Source organism: Sander vitreus, chromosome 9 (genome assembly GCF_031162955.1).
Source record: "Sander vitreus isolate 19-12246 chromosome 9, sanVit1, whole genome shotgun sequence".
Taxonomy (NCBI): Eukaryota; Metazoa; Chordata; class Actinopteri; order Perciformes; family Percidae; genus Sander; species Sander vitreus.
Window position 1 is genome coordinate 6,713,401 of NC_135863.1, and position 17,179 is coordinate 6,730,579.

The window sequence follows — 17,179 nt, forward strand, 5'->3', positions numbered from 1 at the left end:
CAGATCTATACTGTAGAAACCCATACCTGTAGAGACACACACACACACACACACACACACACACACACACACACACACACACACACACACACAATATAGGCCACATACAACTACTTGTGAGAAAACCTGATATTTCCAAAATTTGGTAATTTCAGAAGTAGAAATGACAGCCTGGTTTATGCTTGATACAATTGCATTTTTAGTTATCCAATATGGGTTGAAAAAGTTTTAAATAAACCTAGATTGTTGGTGTTGGTTTTACTGTAAGTGTCTTTTTTTCCAATGGTGTACCAGTGTTGTAGTACTCGAGACCGGTCTTGGTCTTGAGATCGGTCTCAAGACCCCTTTTTGAAGGTCTCGGTCTTGTCTCGGAATAGACCACATTTTTACTCGGTCTTGTCTCGGTCTCGGATGAAGAGGACTCAGGATTTTATTTCAATACCAGTCAATACCAAAACTTCCGGGATATCACTAAATTGCCTGTGTATCGTCTGATTTATGTGTTAACATCATTACTGTGATTGGATGTAAAACTTCCTGCCTCAAATGCAGCCAATAACTTGACTCATTTCTAGTTTGAAATGTGTTATTGTTAACCCCCGTTCCCCGCCACCCAAAGGGATTTAGCAAATATTAGTTATACATATTAGCTAGTTTTGTAAGTTTCAGTTGTTTGGTCTGGTCTTGGTCTTGTCTCGGCCTCAACCCCTCAAAGTCTTGGTCTTGTCTTGGTCTCCCTCGCTCTCTTGGTAATAACTTGCTCTCAGTTTAGGTGGTCTTGACTACAACACTGGTATGTACTGATCCCACTTTTCTCTCAGGATAACAATTCTGATACCTAAATGCAGGGTGCTGCCTAGAAATATGCACCAATCTCATAACAGTGCTCTTTTCTCTTTTTCAGTTATAAACTTGCATACCTCACTATGTAGAATTAATTGGGATCATTCTTTTATGTTTGCTGTAAGGTATAATGAGGCTGTTACTACAGAAAACTTATTAAAGGTGCACTATGAGTTCCTGCATGGTTTCAGCACAATTTCATTTTTGTCTCAAATCTCTCCTTGATCCGCTAACTGCCTGCCCCCTCAATACACTGTGAAAAAGCCCGGTCTCAGGAGACAACACAGGAGTCGTAAACATTAAACAAACACTAGAGGCACAGGCTGTGCACCAAAATACAACAAACCACGTTTCAGCCAATCACAGACAAGATGGGTGGGAGAGGGGGTGTGGATTAGTGACAGTTAGTCAGTTAATCATGACAGTTACGGAAACATGGGGGGAGGGGCGAGCTTGCTCTGTTTTGTTTAGAATTTACTTGGAACGTCAACAGAAGTGACGTCATGCAGGTCCACAGTCCACAGTCAGGGATGCTTATCACGCCGTCCCCCGTGCTGCACTGGGACTCTGACCACGTCATTGTCCACCTGATCCCCACGTACAGGCAGAAACTAAAGCTCTACAAACCTGTAGTGAGGACATCAAAGAAGTGGACCAGTAAGGCTGTGGAGGATCTCCAGAAGTGTTTTGACTCTACTGACTGGGATGTGTTCAGGACTGCTACCAACAGTCTGGATGAGTACACAGAGGCTGTGACGTCATACATCAGCTTCTGTGAGGACTGCTGTGTTCCGTCATGCACCAGGGTGAGTTACAACAACGACAAACCCTGGTTCACAGCCAAACTCAGAAGGTTAAGGTTGGTTAAGGAAGATGCCTTCAGGAGTAGGGACAAAGACAGATTTAAAGACGCAAAATACAAGTTTAGCAAGGCGGTGAAAGAGGCCAAATGACTGTATTCTGAGAAGCTCCAACACCAATTCTCAGCTAACGACTCTGCGTCTGTCTGGCGAGGGCTCAAACAGATCACCAACTTTAAGCCTAAAGCTGCTTACACACCAACCAGATGGCCAACCATGGGCAGAAAAGGCAGTTGGACTGATCAGTCTCCCCGAGTTGGTCAAAAAAATGCCTCAGAACACACCAAAGAGACGAGACGTAATATGTCTCCGTAACAGCAGGCGGCGCTAATCTGTATTGTCGCCCAAAAATGAAAACCGGCAGCTGATTGGACGAACGCGTCATGTGGGTCTTGTTTCTCCAGAAATTCAAAGACAGACTGTCGTGGCAGCTTGTTCAGAATATGATCTCATATTATACTAAAATAGTTCACCAAAACGTGTTTCTGAAAACATTTTAAGCGAGAAATAGGCCATGCAGTTGCTGAATCTGTCTTCATTTCAGATCGACAAAGGTCAGTTTAAAAGATTTTCGTCAGATTTTGAGAGACTCTAGTCACGCTCATTCCGCTCCCCGTTTCCGGGTTAGCACTCTACCAATCAGATGGGTCATTTGAGTCCGACTGCCGGCAATGCCCGCCCCATCGATTATACATGTCAAATCGGCCAAAATGAAGGACGACGGCCCCTCGGATGGACAACGGCACGGAACACACCGAACAGACTCGAGTCACTGACCTCGCCAGACTGTCCAACGGCCGATTATGTCACGCTTCACTAGGACAGGAATCCAAAAGCAGACAAGGACAAGGTAAGTAGAGTGGAAAAAAAGGTAAGTATTTATTTATTTGGTTTTGGTACGTGGAAGCAGGGGAATCCAGCTGGTGAGGCAGTGGGTGGAATTGAGTCGGCTGACGGATTAGTGCAGATTCAGTAATAAAGGTGATACAGACGATCAGACGGTGATGGAGAGAATCTTCCAGGTCCCAAAACTGAAGACAGAGGAACAGGCAGATTAGCAACGGTAAAACGTCACAAAAGAGCAGAACAAACTTCTCAAACTTACTAACTGGCACTCTAGCAAACTTACTGGTGAGGATAACAATCCGGCAGGGAATGGATGTCAGTTCACGGCTTAAATGGTGGAGAGGTGATGATCAGGACCAGGTGTGCAGATTGCAGATGAGATACAGGTGAGTGTGATTGCAGATTCTCCCGCCTTGCTTCGTCGCCAGGCAACTAGACAGGATGCGTTCAGGAACTCAGAAAAACACAGACTCACAGGTGAAAACAGAAACTGAGGCAGAAAGTGAACCTAGGAAGCAGGATTCCTGACAGATTATCAGCTCTCTGTGTGTGTTTAAGCACCCCACTCCATCAACGACCAACGCCTAGCCAACGACCTTAATGAGTTCTACTGTCGCTTTGAAAGACACAAGGACAGTCCTGAAACCATCCCCCACGACACCGCCCTGCAGCTCCAGCCACTGTGCATCACCTCCACCTCCCCCACCTCAGCAGGGGCCTGGGCCCCTCCACCTATGCACACCTTAAAGGTCCCCCCCCTCCACCTCCACCCCCCTTCACACCTCAGTAACAACTCTTTCCATCAATGAGAAAGACGTCAACAAACTCTTCAGGAGACAGAACCCCCGAAAAGCCGCTGGACCAGATGCTGTCTCCCCATCCAGCTTGAAGCACTGCGCTGATCAGCTGTCTCCAGTGTTCACAGACATGTTCAACACCTCACTGAAGACATGCCACGTGCCAGCCTGCTTCAAGTCCTCTACCATCATCCCTGTTCCCAAGAAGCAAAGGGCCACAGGACTTAATGTCTTCAGACCCGTCGCCCTGACTTCTGTGGTTATGAAGTCCTTTGAGCACCTTGTGCTTTCTCACCTCAAAGACATCACGACGCCCTCCTGGACGCCCTGCAGTTTGTCTACAGAGCCAATAGGTCTGTAGACGATGCAGTAAACCTGGCCCTCCACTACATCCTCCACAAATGGACTCCGCAGGAACCTACGCCAGGATCCTGTTTGTGGACTTCAGCTCTGCCTTTAATACCATCATCCCGGCTCTGCTTCAGGAGAAGCTCTCCCAGCTTGGTGTGCCTGACTCCACCTGCAGGTGGATCACTGACTTCCTGTCTGACAGGAAGCAGCATGTGAAGCTGGGGTACACGTCTCCGACTCACAGACCATCAGCACCGGATCCCCTCAGGGCTGCGTTCTTTCTCCTCTGCTGTTCTCCCTGTACACCAACAGCTGCACCTCCAGTCACCAGTCCGTCAAGCTTCTGAAGTTCGCGGACGACACCTCCCTCGTCGGACTCATCTCTGATGGTGACGAGTCCGCCTACAGGTGGGAGGCTGACCACCTGGTGACCTGGTGCAAGCAAAACAATCTAGAGCTCAACCCTCTAAAGACAGTGGAGATGGTTGTGGACTTCAGGAAGAACCCAGCCCCACCTGCCCCCATCACCCTCTGTGGCTCCACAATTGACACTGTGGAGTCTTTCCGCTTCCTGGGAACTACCATCTCCCAAGACCTCAAGTAGGAGCTGAACATCAGCTCCCTCATCAAGAGAGCACAACAGAGGATGTACTTCCTGCGGCAGCTGAAGAAATTCAACCTGCCAAAGACAATGATGGTGCACTTCTACACAGCCATCATCGAGTCCATCCTCACATCCTCCATCACCATCTGGTACACTGCTGGCACTGCCAAGGACAAGGGTAGACTGCAGCATGTCATTCGGTCTGCAGAGAAGGTGATTGGCTGCATCTACCGACGCCCATCAGGACTCTGAAGCGAGCTGGAAAGATTGTGGCTGACCCCTCCCACCCCGGCCACAAACTCTTTGAGTCACTCCCCTCTGGCAGGAGGCTGAGTTCCATCAGGACCAAAACCACACACCACATGAACAGTTTTTTCCCCTCCACCACTAGCCTTATCAACAAGGCCCGGAACCCACCCTGACTCTCTCCACACTACACCTCTGGCTCTACACGCCACTATACTTACTCTGCTGTACCTTTCCTTTTAACTTAACTTATTTTATTTTATTTATCTTATTCTTATTTGAATTTTTTAGTTATTACATACTGTGTGTATATATGTATACTTATATTGTTTATATTCTTCTGATCCTTCTTATATTTAGAGAATGTGTGACATGCACCAACAACACCAAGACAAATTCCTTGTATGCGTAAAAACGTACTTGGCAATAAAACCTTTTCTGATTCTGATTCTGAACTCATAGTGCATCTTTAAGTATAAGTTGACAAACGTTTTTAGATTGTATTATTCTGTATAGTAATACATTGCATTTGATAGTGACAAAGTAATAGTATTGAATGTTAATCAGGCGTCTGGCCAATTCATGAAATAAGGTAAATATCTGCATCAACAGTATTTACTGTAACAGTACTCTCTGTATGGCTAGTTTGATGACATTGGGTCCTTATCAGCCTTTTTGAAACCTATGTTACACATGTTTGAAAACAAGATGGCTACTAGTTTTTCTTTAAAACGTTGACAACTTTAAGATATGTTTTATTTGTCTAATAATATGCTTTAATTCCAGCTGCTTTCTTATACTTCCGTTCCTACAATGTCACCATCTGGTAGCTTGTTCAAACATTTCTGCTGTCGACATTTCAGAATTTCAGAAGTTATTGGTAGTTTGATTTATTCTCCTGACAAAGGTGAAAGGGCCAAAGTTTGTACACGTGCAACTCATCTGAAATAGGCTTGTTGTAGCTTTGATGTGTTTTTTTTTTTTTAAGTGCCTGCACTCTTAATGGTTGTTAGCAGTGTAACACTGAAGGCACCCTTTCAAGTACTTTTTTAACAAGTAAAATAAATGATAGAAGACAATGATGCTGTTGAAAGCTTTGCTCTGGGGATGCAGATCACTGGTTGAGTTAGTGCATTCAGTTCCCCCTCAGTAATAACAAGTCAACTAACCCCTCTTTTAAAGTTGGCTCCCCAAATACAGAGGAGTTGCTTCAAAGGAAGTTAGTGTATCTGGATTAGCAATGAAAAATACCTCAAAGCCCCCTGAGATCTCCCCCACCAAAACACTTAGATGCACTCACGCACACGTTCACACAAACGCTCTCACAATCTCCCCCCTCTTTTTCTCTCGCACATGCAAACACATACAGACACACAGGCCAGGTTGGCTTCTAAAATGACTGACATGTGTGTCATCCAGTTCACATTTACAATTACAATATGTGTCAGATACCCTTGTTCCTATTTCTCAAAATTAATAGTGTCATTTTTATTTTATTTCTATCACTGCTCAATACTGACATATGTGACACATGTGACACGTTGTCCTACAGCGTAGTTATATGTATTGCTCTTAGTCAAAGCCAAAACTGCACAGAATATCCTCTGTCTCCAAACAATGTTTAAGTGCTTTGGCCTGGCTGTGCCTAACTGTCAGCAGACTTAACATAACTTATTTGAAGAATTACCTGTGGGCATGGGAAAAGAATGACAGGACCATTTGGAGGAAAACTGCTCTCATGAATCTCTGGTGGCAGATTTATTCAAAAAGTGTGGTCTGGCTTCCTGTATCCTAGTTAGGCCCCATCCTTCTATAGTCCCCTCCACTCATCTGGGCCACAGCTGCTTTTCTGGTACTTACTCCAAGAGAAAAACTGGGAAGGGGTCACCAGCATCATGGGGAGACTGACCAGTGACTTTTTTTGTCATTTGACTTGAACAACCACAGATTATGTAATCTCCCACATTTTTTGCAATGGCATATCTTTGTTGAGTTACAATTGGGAGCCATGGAAGAGGAATAAAACATTTTTGCCCAGTTTTATGAAAAGACCCTCTTTCCAGGAGTAAAATACTTTTTTAAGAAAAGTCCAGGACCTGTTTATGTATTTATTTTAGAAACTATTTAACCAAATAGTCTACCTGCTTTGTGATCCAGTCTTGGCATGTTAACCTTACTATTGTCTTCTCTGTCCTTCAGGAGTGGATATCCTCTATCGACTGGGGCTTACAGCTCAAAGCAGTGCAGACGAGAGGACAAGCTTACCTTCGACTGCACACACCACTGTTCCCTCACCTTTGAATCTCCCTCTCTCTGGATATGGGGTATTACTCAACTCAAACTCCCTCTATGAGGCTCCAGCAGGCAGTCTGTTCCCGCCTGAGATTGGCGAGGAGTTCTCTGTTGTGGTTAGCCTAAGCTCCTGGCGAGCAAACAATGCTTTTCTTTTTAGTGTCAAAGACAGCAGGGACAGGCTGCGTTTTGGCATTCAGCTGCTGCCACGCAGAGTGGTGGTTTACACTGCTGAGAAAGCCTCCATCTACTTCCCCTACAACTGGCAGGATGGGCGCCAGCACCCTTTTGCTGTTGGTGTTCGTGCACGCTCAGTGTCCTTCTATGCGGATTGTGGGGCGGTGCAGCAGCGGGAGCAGACCCTGGGGAGATCTCAGACACTGGGGGATTCTGGGGGACTCTTCACTCTGGGGAGGATGAACTCCAAAGCTGCACCTTTTAATGGTCGAGTCTGCCAACTAGATATCTATCCCTCAGCCCAAGCTGCCGCGCACTACTGCAACTACCTTAAAACACAGTGCCGGCTGGCCGACACTTACCGATTGCCTTTGCCACACCCTGGTTTGGATATTGAGGCAAATGACCCTCCTTCTAACCCCTTGACAAAGTCCCTTGTTGGAGTAGCAGCTACCCATCATAACCCCTTAAAAGCCACAGCAGCTTCCAATGTGTCCCCAGGTAGTTTGGTCACACAGTATTCAACACTGAGCCCATCAGCACAACCTCATCTGGGGGATCAGAGCCACCTTTCCAAATTGGATCCCCTTGCCCACTCCACCACATCCTCGCTTCAGCCTGACAGCCCCACCTTAGCTACCTTGAGTGGACGAGCAGTTCTGGATCTCGCCCATAGCACAACTATCACCACTACCAAAAATGTGTTGGCAAAAGCGACGAGCCCCCAGGGGGACACTGATCACTCTGAAAACAGCACAGAGGAAGACAGCAGCTCTGGGATCCTACAGACTCCAAATGCCACCCCAGGCCTGGTTTCCCTAGTCAGGCAAAGTCGAGTGAAGGAAGGACTCAGGAACAATTCCATCACCAGCTCCAGGGACTCTCGCGCTGGGCCTCAAAAGACTCATCAGCCCCTGGAGACTCATCTGAGAGCCAACGGCACCACTTTGTACCGGGAGAATCAGGTGGACACCTCAGAACAGCATGACCTGGATGGCAGCTATGATGATGTAGACATGGGAGGATATGATTATGGATATGAGGATCCAGACTATTTCTATGACTATGAAGATGGTTTACGTGGCCCCAAAGGAGAGCGAGGTGCTCCGGTAAGTGACTGAATTTATGAATGACAAGTAGCGCTATGACTGTTTATGGAACAGTATCCAAATAGTCGAGACACAAGTCAGTGCATTGCTGTACATGCTCAACTGGGAAATATCAGTACAATCAAAGGTAATTTATGGCCATCACACTTAAAATGCTGTGTAAAATTTGGCTTTGTTACATACACCCAGGATATACTGTATAATAAAAAATATTTTGGCAAGGCGGCGTAGTGATTTTAGAGGTGATATCATATCCAAACACTGCTCTTTTTTCATGTATCTACAAGTTGTTAAAATAACATGCCACTCCCTTGCTGAAATATTGCCAGCCACTTTTGCTCTTATGTCAGAGAGGATAACTCATCTGAGGGTTGGAGGTATACCTGGCAAGACAAATTAGCTGTTCATCCAGCCTCATGATGTAAGCTGGCTGTCAGGAGAGCTTTGCCACTGTACATGCTTTTATAGCTCAGATTTACAGGAATTGCGTATGTTTCCATGAACGAGGTCTGTGGGGACTTTCTATATGATCTGTTTAAACTTAGGAGTGTATGAAATGATGTAAGATGTCTGGACTCATCTACCATTTTCCATAGCTAACCTAAAGAGTGCCTGCAGGTATTAAGGTGGGACACAGCTTTGCCAGCACTGAGTGGTTGCATCTTATCGTCACGTCTCAGAGCCCGAGTACACTGTACTGCAGTATTATGAGCATGACACAGTATAAGCTACAGGCCCTTTTCCAGTGGTTTACAATTTGGCAAAATTATTGATACATTTTTATTTTGTATGCTTTGACTATGCTGACCACTTTGATGCAGGCATGTTTTGAATGCTGGGTCAGCTGAAGTTCAGTGGCTCACTCTGTCATTGCATCTTAGTTGAAACTTGGGAAACAAATTGGTTTACATCCTCAGGGGAAGTACAGTTTTGCAGTCAGATAACTAGACAAGTACAGCGGAATGTGCAGGGGGAAAACTTGAGCCTGGATAAACCGTTTTTGCCGGACAAACCTGCATTTTTTCACTAGCGCAGCCTGTGTCAGAAACCCCAACCCAGGGGCTCTTTTTTATTTAGTTTGTTTGTGAAATTATCAATGGGACCTATTTGGATCAGGTTTGACTATATGTGTTGTGCTTCCAGGTAAATATGAATACTTCCAAAGGAGAGTGGAAGGTGTACTTCAGTCAGTCATCACGTCATTAATGCATTTCCCCTCTTGGTAATGTCTCAGTTACATAGTCTGTTATTAAGCTACCTAGAGCAGCGGCTTTCTTTTTGACCGCAGGTTGGGTAACAATCAGCTCAAGGTAATGTCACATAACGCAACAAGTTAAAAATATGATTCATTCTACCCTTCAACTTTACAGAAATTTGACTTCTTGAATTAACTCCATTGGGAAAGATTTGGATTTTACTGCATGATGGCCTCAGTTTCTTTAGGCCCTGTTGTTGTGGCGAAGGCGGTGGTGTTCTCACTATTTCCATGTGTCTGTGTGTGGGAGTGTAGAGGAACAAACAGCTGTTTCTTTATTCATGTCTCCCTCTGTGCCCATCTACTGCTCTGACAGGGGATAAGGATGATCCAGAGCATCCCATTATAATTGCTTACTTTAGCAACAATTCAGAATAGTAAATAAAATAGTACAATGTCTGTTTTCATCTATAAGTGTGAATATTGTACTTTATAGTGGGATTGCTTGTTTAGGGGAGATGGCATTGGGGAGCATCAGAACTGCCTGAAGAATAAATAGCCTCCTTGACCAGAAGGGGATTTCCTGCTGATTTCTTAATGTTGTCCAGTAATGGAAATTGCTGTCCAAGTGTGTAATTTTTCCAAACAAAATTCAGATTTTTCTCTTGACCTAAAATGTACTCTCAATTTTCAAAATAAAGTGATTTGACCTAGCTATTTCTTAGAGCAACTTTTATTTAATTGTGTTTATTCTAAATAGTTTTTCGCAATAATAACATATTTCAGTTAACTCAGCTGACTGTTCTTTGAGAATCTTCTGTTTGCTTTGTTTGTTTCTTGTCATAACCTTTGGAGGAGACCAAGCCAATCAGTAACAAATATATCTGTTTCCACTGCAGATCACTTTGACATGCCAGTGCATTTATAAGAAGCTTTTAGTCGGACAAAACATACTGGCAGCAATTTTAATTAATAAGCAGCATGAGTTACAGATGGAGTATCCAATACAAAAACCTTCTTCCTTCTTCGAAGGTAGTATTTACATGTTGATATCCTATGGTCTTCAAACATTTGGAACCAGCAACTAATGATGATATAATAATGAGAAATTTGTCTCACACCCTTCATCAATATGAAAACACAATATCACAATACTGTGATATGTGAGATAATGTGTATCTTTCGCACTCAATTTACAACTCAAATCAATTCAGCGTACTAGCTAATGACTTCCACCAAGTGGTTCCAAGTATATCTAAACTTAACTTTTTTTGGGGTTATTTCTCCTGACTAGACTTTGGCAATCAGCCACTTTAAAGCCATCTAGTAACGTTCAACGTACAATGAAAAGTTTTACAGGCTGTTCTCTATTGGATGGCAGTAATAAGGGCTGTTTGGTAATTAAATATTATTGGTAATTGGCCCCTAATAGAATCAAATATTTACGAAATTCTCAGATAGTGTGGTTCAGATTTCAAAACTATATATCTTTCAAAATTATAAAGAAAAGAAAAGAATCTAGCAAAACACTAAAAGAAACATTGGACTGGGTGCAGTTCAGCATGAGTTTAACTCTTTGATTTATGATTTTTGCATTTCATGTTACATCTATCAGAACATGACATGCAGTTGTTCCCTATTTTTCATGCTACGTTTTTCCATGGGTTATGTTAATCCCACAGGCTGACCAAAGGCTGGTGGTGTTAGTCTCAACTGGAGAACGTAACTCGACCCATCTGCTCAGAGATTCCTAATAGAGCTTTTAGTTTAAAACACTTGGCTCCTGTCTTTGAACTTCATAGCTCTTACATAAATATAGCACATAGTCATCATTGTGGAGGCTTGGACAGTGAACTGCATGTTATCGCTTGCCATTAACATACTCTATCTTTCTTTTTTTCCCCTTCACACTCTCTCTCTCTCTCTCTCTCTCTCTCTCTCTCTCTCTCTCTCTCTCTCTCTACAACATTCCCTTCTTTATCTCCCTGTCCTTCTTCCCTGTCTCTCTGATTTAGGGTCCTCCTGGTCCCGCTGGTTTACCTGGTCCTCCAGGAAAAAGAGGTCCTCGGGTGAGTAACCTGCGCAAAGGTCATGGTATACAGGCAGCATGTTACCTATTGATCAGGAGGAGGAGCATTCTGACCATCACACTTTATGGGATAGTGACATACCATTAAGAAGTTGACTTCAAAATAGAGGATGTACTGAGAATTTTAGTTGGTAGACTGATCTAAGATAATATGAACATAGATATCTTATAGAAGGTCATAAAGGGAAAACAAACGAGAAGAAAAGACAGCGGTGTACAAAAAGTGCTGTTTTTTTTAGATTTAGATTATCATCTTTTGAGATGCTAGCCACTCTTCAGGGGCCACCATAGCACATAAAGTATTGTGGTTTGATCACTGAGTCACTATCAAGAGTTTAAGGTCAGGTTTATTGGCCTTTAAGGCACTGAACTTGCTTATCAACAGCACTAGGGTTAGGGTTCACACATTCACTGAATACTTTTTTTCTTTTCATCTTTTTTTATGGCAGTTAGCAGACACATGTGTTTTGCCTGTATTTACCATCAAAGGGAAAGAGGAAAAGAGGCACTGATAGACTTGTTTGTGGTTGCTGTGATTAATCTCAGGAACAAGCCTTACTTTGTAAAGGCTCATGCCTATTTGATAGTTTGCTTTGAGGATGCAGGCGACATTATTTATTTGTCCGCACCTTTGGAGAAATAAGGTTGAGTGACCAAACTGTTCCAGCTGCCATTAGCAGCTGCTTCGGTGGCACAGGCTGCATTTCCACTCTAATCTTGAGACTACACTCTATGCAACTTCCAAGACTGTCATAATGCAATGCTGCAATCATTCCACAGGCCCTGGAGGCATCTTTAAACAGAACAAGACACATTTTACTAAATGGATGTGGTATGTGTTTGAGGGAATGGGTATAAATAGCTCACTTTTGGTCTTTGTAGAAGTTCTACCCTGCTCAGCAACATCTTCTGGCTAATTTAACTCAGGCAATGTAAATATCTACAGTGTGTCAGTGTTGCAGTGGATAACATGCTAGATTATATTGACAGTTTTGATCACCTGCTTTTGAACCACATCAGGCAATGACTCTCAAGTGTCCAAATAGTGATCAGTGGCAAATCATTGCTCATTAACATGGGAAAAGGTGGTTAGTACATGTAGATGTGAGAGGGGTTGTTTCTGTGTGTGTGTGTGTGTGTGTGTGTGTGTGTGTGTGTGTGTGTGTGTGTGTGTGTGTGTGTGTGTGTGTGTGTTGGTGGTTGTCTGGGAGTAAATAGTCTGTTCAAAGTAACATACAGATGTAGCATTTTCCCTTTTGCTTCTTTTCCCCTCATAGTGGGCATTCAGAGCAAAAAAAAGGGGGTTGCATTGGTGTGTGATTAAGGTACCAGTGAGACAATGAAAGATGATCCAGGAAGTTGGAGTAACAGATCGAAGCGTTTAAAGGCTTAACAGATGCTAGAACTTCTTTTGTAATACCCACAGGCAGGATTTAACAACTCCGGAAATTTATCACAGCAGCAACCATTTTATCTTTTGGCACAACATTCACAAGGTGAACAGTAGAAAAACAGTGTTAAAGTAATGTACCAGCATTGTGTCATTGCATGTATTTGACTGGCCAACATAGCGTTTTGCCAGATGACGTTACGTGCGTTGCAGCAACAGTTGACCCAGGTTCAACGTTTTTGTCAGGTGACCCTACATTGCTTTGTTGGAGCCCCCTGCGTTGACACCCCTGCTGTGTCAATGGACTGGCTCCATTCAAATGAATGAAAGGGCTGTGTTCTTTCACTCAGAGCTCAAGTTGGTCGGGAAGCGGCCTTATTTTCTGCTTTATTTTAACACAAAGCACGACAGGCAGACTAGAAGGCAGATAGACAGCAAGACAGGCTGGTAGACAGAAATAGGTGGCTGACAGTAAAACATGTATCCTAGTAAAAGGCTTGGAAAGCACATAGCTGATACAGAACATACTCTTAACCCCATAGGCTAAGTCATAAAGTGGAGACAGAGGGAGGCTTGGAATCATTATGTGGTGGGAAGCTGAGGGCAGTGTGCGATACTGTGGTTATGTCTCTGCTGTCTCAGCACAGCAGCAGACTTATTTTGCTGCCTCTAATTGTTAACGTTATCAGACTGTGACTTTGAACCAGGGTATACCATTTGGTGTGGGCATTTGTCATGGAAACAGACACATTTGCCTCAGAGGTTCTTTTATTCTAAACAATCTGAAGTGGAAGACAGTTTAAGTATCCAGTTGGTGATTAATACAGTAACATACAGGACATTTTTGTATTGCTTTTTTTTACTGTTGAGTAATTGCTGGCCCAATACATATCACATCACAGTAATGCCCATAGAAGTTGGTTAATTTTGTCTGTGAGGCATGCCTAAGACAAATTGTTTCCTAAGTTAACATTTAAGACTTTCTTCATCACACTTTCTTTTTCTTTACATATTCTATGCATGTGCAACATACTCTTATAGAAGCCATGCTCAGATTAATGATATTAAAACTGACAGTGAGAAAATAAGAAAGATAGATGGAGAGCCGACTTCCAGGCTCTTGGCTGTAGTGCAGAGAAAGCGAGGTCTGCAAGCAGCAGGGTTACAGATGTGCAGGAATGTAGTGTATTTATAGTTTGTGTGTGTGTGTGTGTGTGTGTGTGTGTGTGTGTGTGTGTGTGTGTGTGTGTGTGTGCACATCTAGTTTTAGGCATACGTTTGAATGTGTGGTTGTGCTTTCATTGCATACCTGTGATGTTCAAGGAATTCAGGTGATTGGTCTTTCCTCTGACAGACGTGGTGGTAGTGGAGCTTCCGTGATTGGTCACGCCAGAATGTGCTTCCTATTGTGAGATATCGAGCGAGGTTCGCAATGAACAGAGACATTTTACAAGATTACCTTCATTATATCTCTCTTTAGTTTATATGCTTATATGCTGCTGGGAATTTAGCTGTTTTATGACTTTGTAACCTTAAATACTAAGCTGTTGTCAACTATGCACAGTAACTTAATTTTGCTCTTTCTCTCTCTGTCTGCATCTGATCCAGGGTCCCACCGGTCCACACGGAAGCTCAGGACAGCCTGGACCACCCGGGCCCAAGGTGAGTGGCCTTCTCCTATGGCAGGGAGACATAAACAGCCAACAACCATTTGTAGCAATTGGGAATACAGTTAGATTTGGCGGAAAAAGGCTGTTTGAGTATGTATGAAGTATGAATCTTTGCAGTGACAAGGATTCTGCTCAGAGACATAATCCTCTTTAATGAACTCATACATCAACATTTAATCTTTGGTAAATCAACGATACAAAGAGTAAACATTATATCATTGTAAAGCATATTGCAAACAGCTTATGCTGATGAGCCAATACAAGTGTGGCTGCAGTGCTCTGCCTGAACTGTTGCTATGCCTTATTTAATTGGCTGAGACTACTTTGTCGTAGTTCAGTGTCCATGCTCGGTCAAAAAATGATGTCACAATTCTCAATAATATGCAAACTTGATAATATGCTTAATCAAGCTACAAGTAAAGCAATAAAAAACAACAGACTAGTTTTTATTAGTTGGGAAATGCCCATTCGCCTTAGATGGGTTACCCAAGCATACTGTGTACTAATGGATAAGGCTAAGAAAACTAAGATAACCACAAAAATAATCGAAGGATACCTAACCTTGGAAAGGATGATTATTAAGACAAAACTGACAAATCACTATTTGCAGACATAAATGGCACATAATCGTTTATAGAATTTTGTTGGAATAGAACTTTTGTAAAGGTGCTGGTTTCAATATTATAGTAAAAATTCTTCATAATTCTAATGGATTTGGGTAGAGAATGTATCTTTTTATGCCTTTTATAATGTGATGAATTCAGATTTGATAAAATGAGACTAAAATATAATGTTATGTGCATATTTTTGCAATACTGTATTTCTATCACGCACACCAGAAAATGGACCCACAAATGCACGACTCAGGTGAGTAAAGTTCAGTTAGCACGCTAATAAAACTACAGGCAATCGTCCAAAAAACAGGCAATGGTCAAAAATCCCAGGGAAACAGGAACTCAGGAAAACAGGACACAGGAAAAAGGCTTGAAGGCTGCACACTAGGAAAACACACGATCTCACACAGGAGTAAAGGAAAGACTGAACTTAAATACACAAGACAGGGGAGACAATGAGACACAGGTGCAACACATAGGGGCGGGGACAGGTAATCACACAGGTGGGAAAGCAGAAGACAGGAAGTAAAACAAGACATGACATGGGAGAGCAGAGAGACTACAAAATAAAACAGGAAAAACTACAACAGAAAACCCACAATTGAGACAATTTCTAAAGACATGGACAGTTCCATGGTTATGTATTCTCTTGATTTAGGGCTCCATATGTAGTCTACTTAAATGGAATTCCCAGTAGAACTGCTGATACAAAGGATTTTGTTATGAAATTCGAGAAAATCCAAATAGTGCCGGTCACATAGAACACATGGGTATTAAACCAACTGGTTGATTGTATATTGTGGCAGTCTGCACCCAAAGTGAAAGTCTTCAAAGTCATGTACTTTCATAACCTATAATTTCCTGTCTAAAAAGTGGTGATAAATGTGAAAGCACCCTTGTTTATGATGGCATAGTTGGTTGGATTTGGGAGTCATTATTGTACAGTAAAATTAAGATTTCAGAGAAGGGGATGACAAGCCTGAGCTATCTCTACCACCTGAGGAAGTGTACTGTCATTGCCCATACTGGTCTGCCAATCACCAGTGAGAAACAGAACCAAAAACATAAGCTGGCAATGTCATTACTACAAGAAATCAAAGGACATTTTATCAGGCTTGACGGCAAGTATTTGACTCATTTCTAATTAAGTTGTCTGTTTTTTTCATTTGTAACTGATAGCCATCTCCCCCTAGGCAGGCAAATCATCAGATTTCTTATCAGATTTCTTATTTCCTAAAAAGAGATATACACACAGTGACACTTTAGACAATGGTAATGTATTTCCCCTTTAACTGTTAGTTGGCCAGTCATCATAAACAGACAAAACCATTATAGCTCCTCCCAATAAACCAGTAAGCAGTTACTCAGTAAATCAAAACTTACTTAACAGTTTTGGAATGTCAGAAGAACTACTGTAAATTATAAAAAGCTATTCCAAAACGTTTTCCAAATCCCTGATAGTCCGCTAATTCCACAAAGCAAAGGACTCTAAAACCTGACAAATTGGGGACTGTTAAAAATTCCTCCCTACATATTTTGCTATTTGTATTCTGTATAAAACACCATCAAAGACACAATAAAAACAGTTAGCTAATGCAAACTGACAAGTTAGGAACTGTTGCTCACTCTCTCCTGCACATTTTTGTACTTGAGGAAGGGGTGGGGGCCGAAGGGGTCAGGTGCAGAGCAATTTGGTGTGTGCGATGACACAATTATCTGCTTTTGTTGTAATCATTATATCATTTTTAAATATATTTAATATTATATTCATGTTTTAGGCCTAGACATGACCCAAACCCACATTATGCACGTGAAATGTGTCTGACTCTTGCCTGAATTTGTCATGCGTCTCAGGCTTGCTGCTGCTCGGTTTGTAGACCTCATCTGGAGACATCTGCAGCTCATGTTGCATGCCTTACAAGACCCTGTTGTGATCTCACCGAGTCACTGAATTGTCCTTAAAAATGTGCACTGTCTGACCCGCTGTAGTTAAAGTTTTTATCAAATGGCACTTACAGCAGAGAATGACGTGTTGTTCCCTAAAGAGCCAATCTCTGCTGCTCAGAGAGTGTGCAAATGGGATTAAACCAGACACA

General features: G+C 42.7%; 1 protein-coding gene across 2 annotated transcripts in view; it reads left to right on the forward strand.

The window, feature by feature from the left end:
• col24a1 (collagen type XXIV alpha 1) overlaps positions 1–17,179 on the forward strand; it is a 100,025-nt gene that overhangs the window by 12,297 nt on the left and 70,549 nt on the right. For both annotated transcript variants that reach the window (XR_013502482.1, XM_078258475.1), the window contains exons 3-5: positions 6,747–8,125; positions 11,336–11,389; positions 14,408–14,461. Coding sequence is in view for 1 of the 2 variants with exons in the window: in XM_078258475.1 (XP_078114601.1) it covers positions 6,747–8,125; positions 11,336–11,389; positions 14,408–14,461 (1,487 nt within the window). In the remaining variant the exon portion in view is untranslated. The remainder of the gene's footprint in view (positions 1–6,746; positions 8,126–11,335; positions 11,390–14,407; positions 14,462–17,179) is intronic.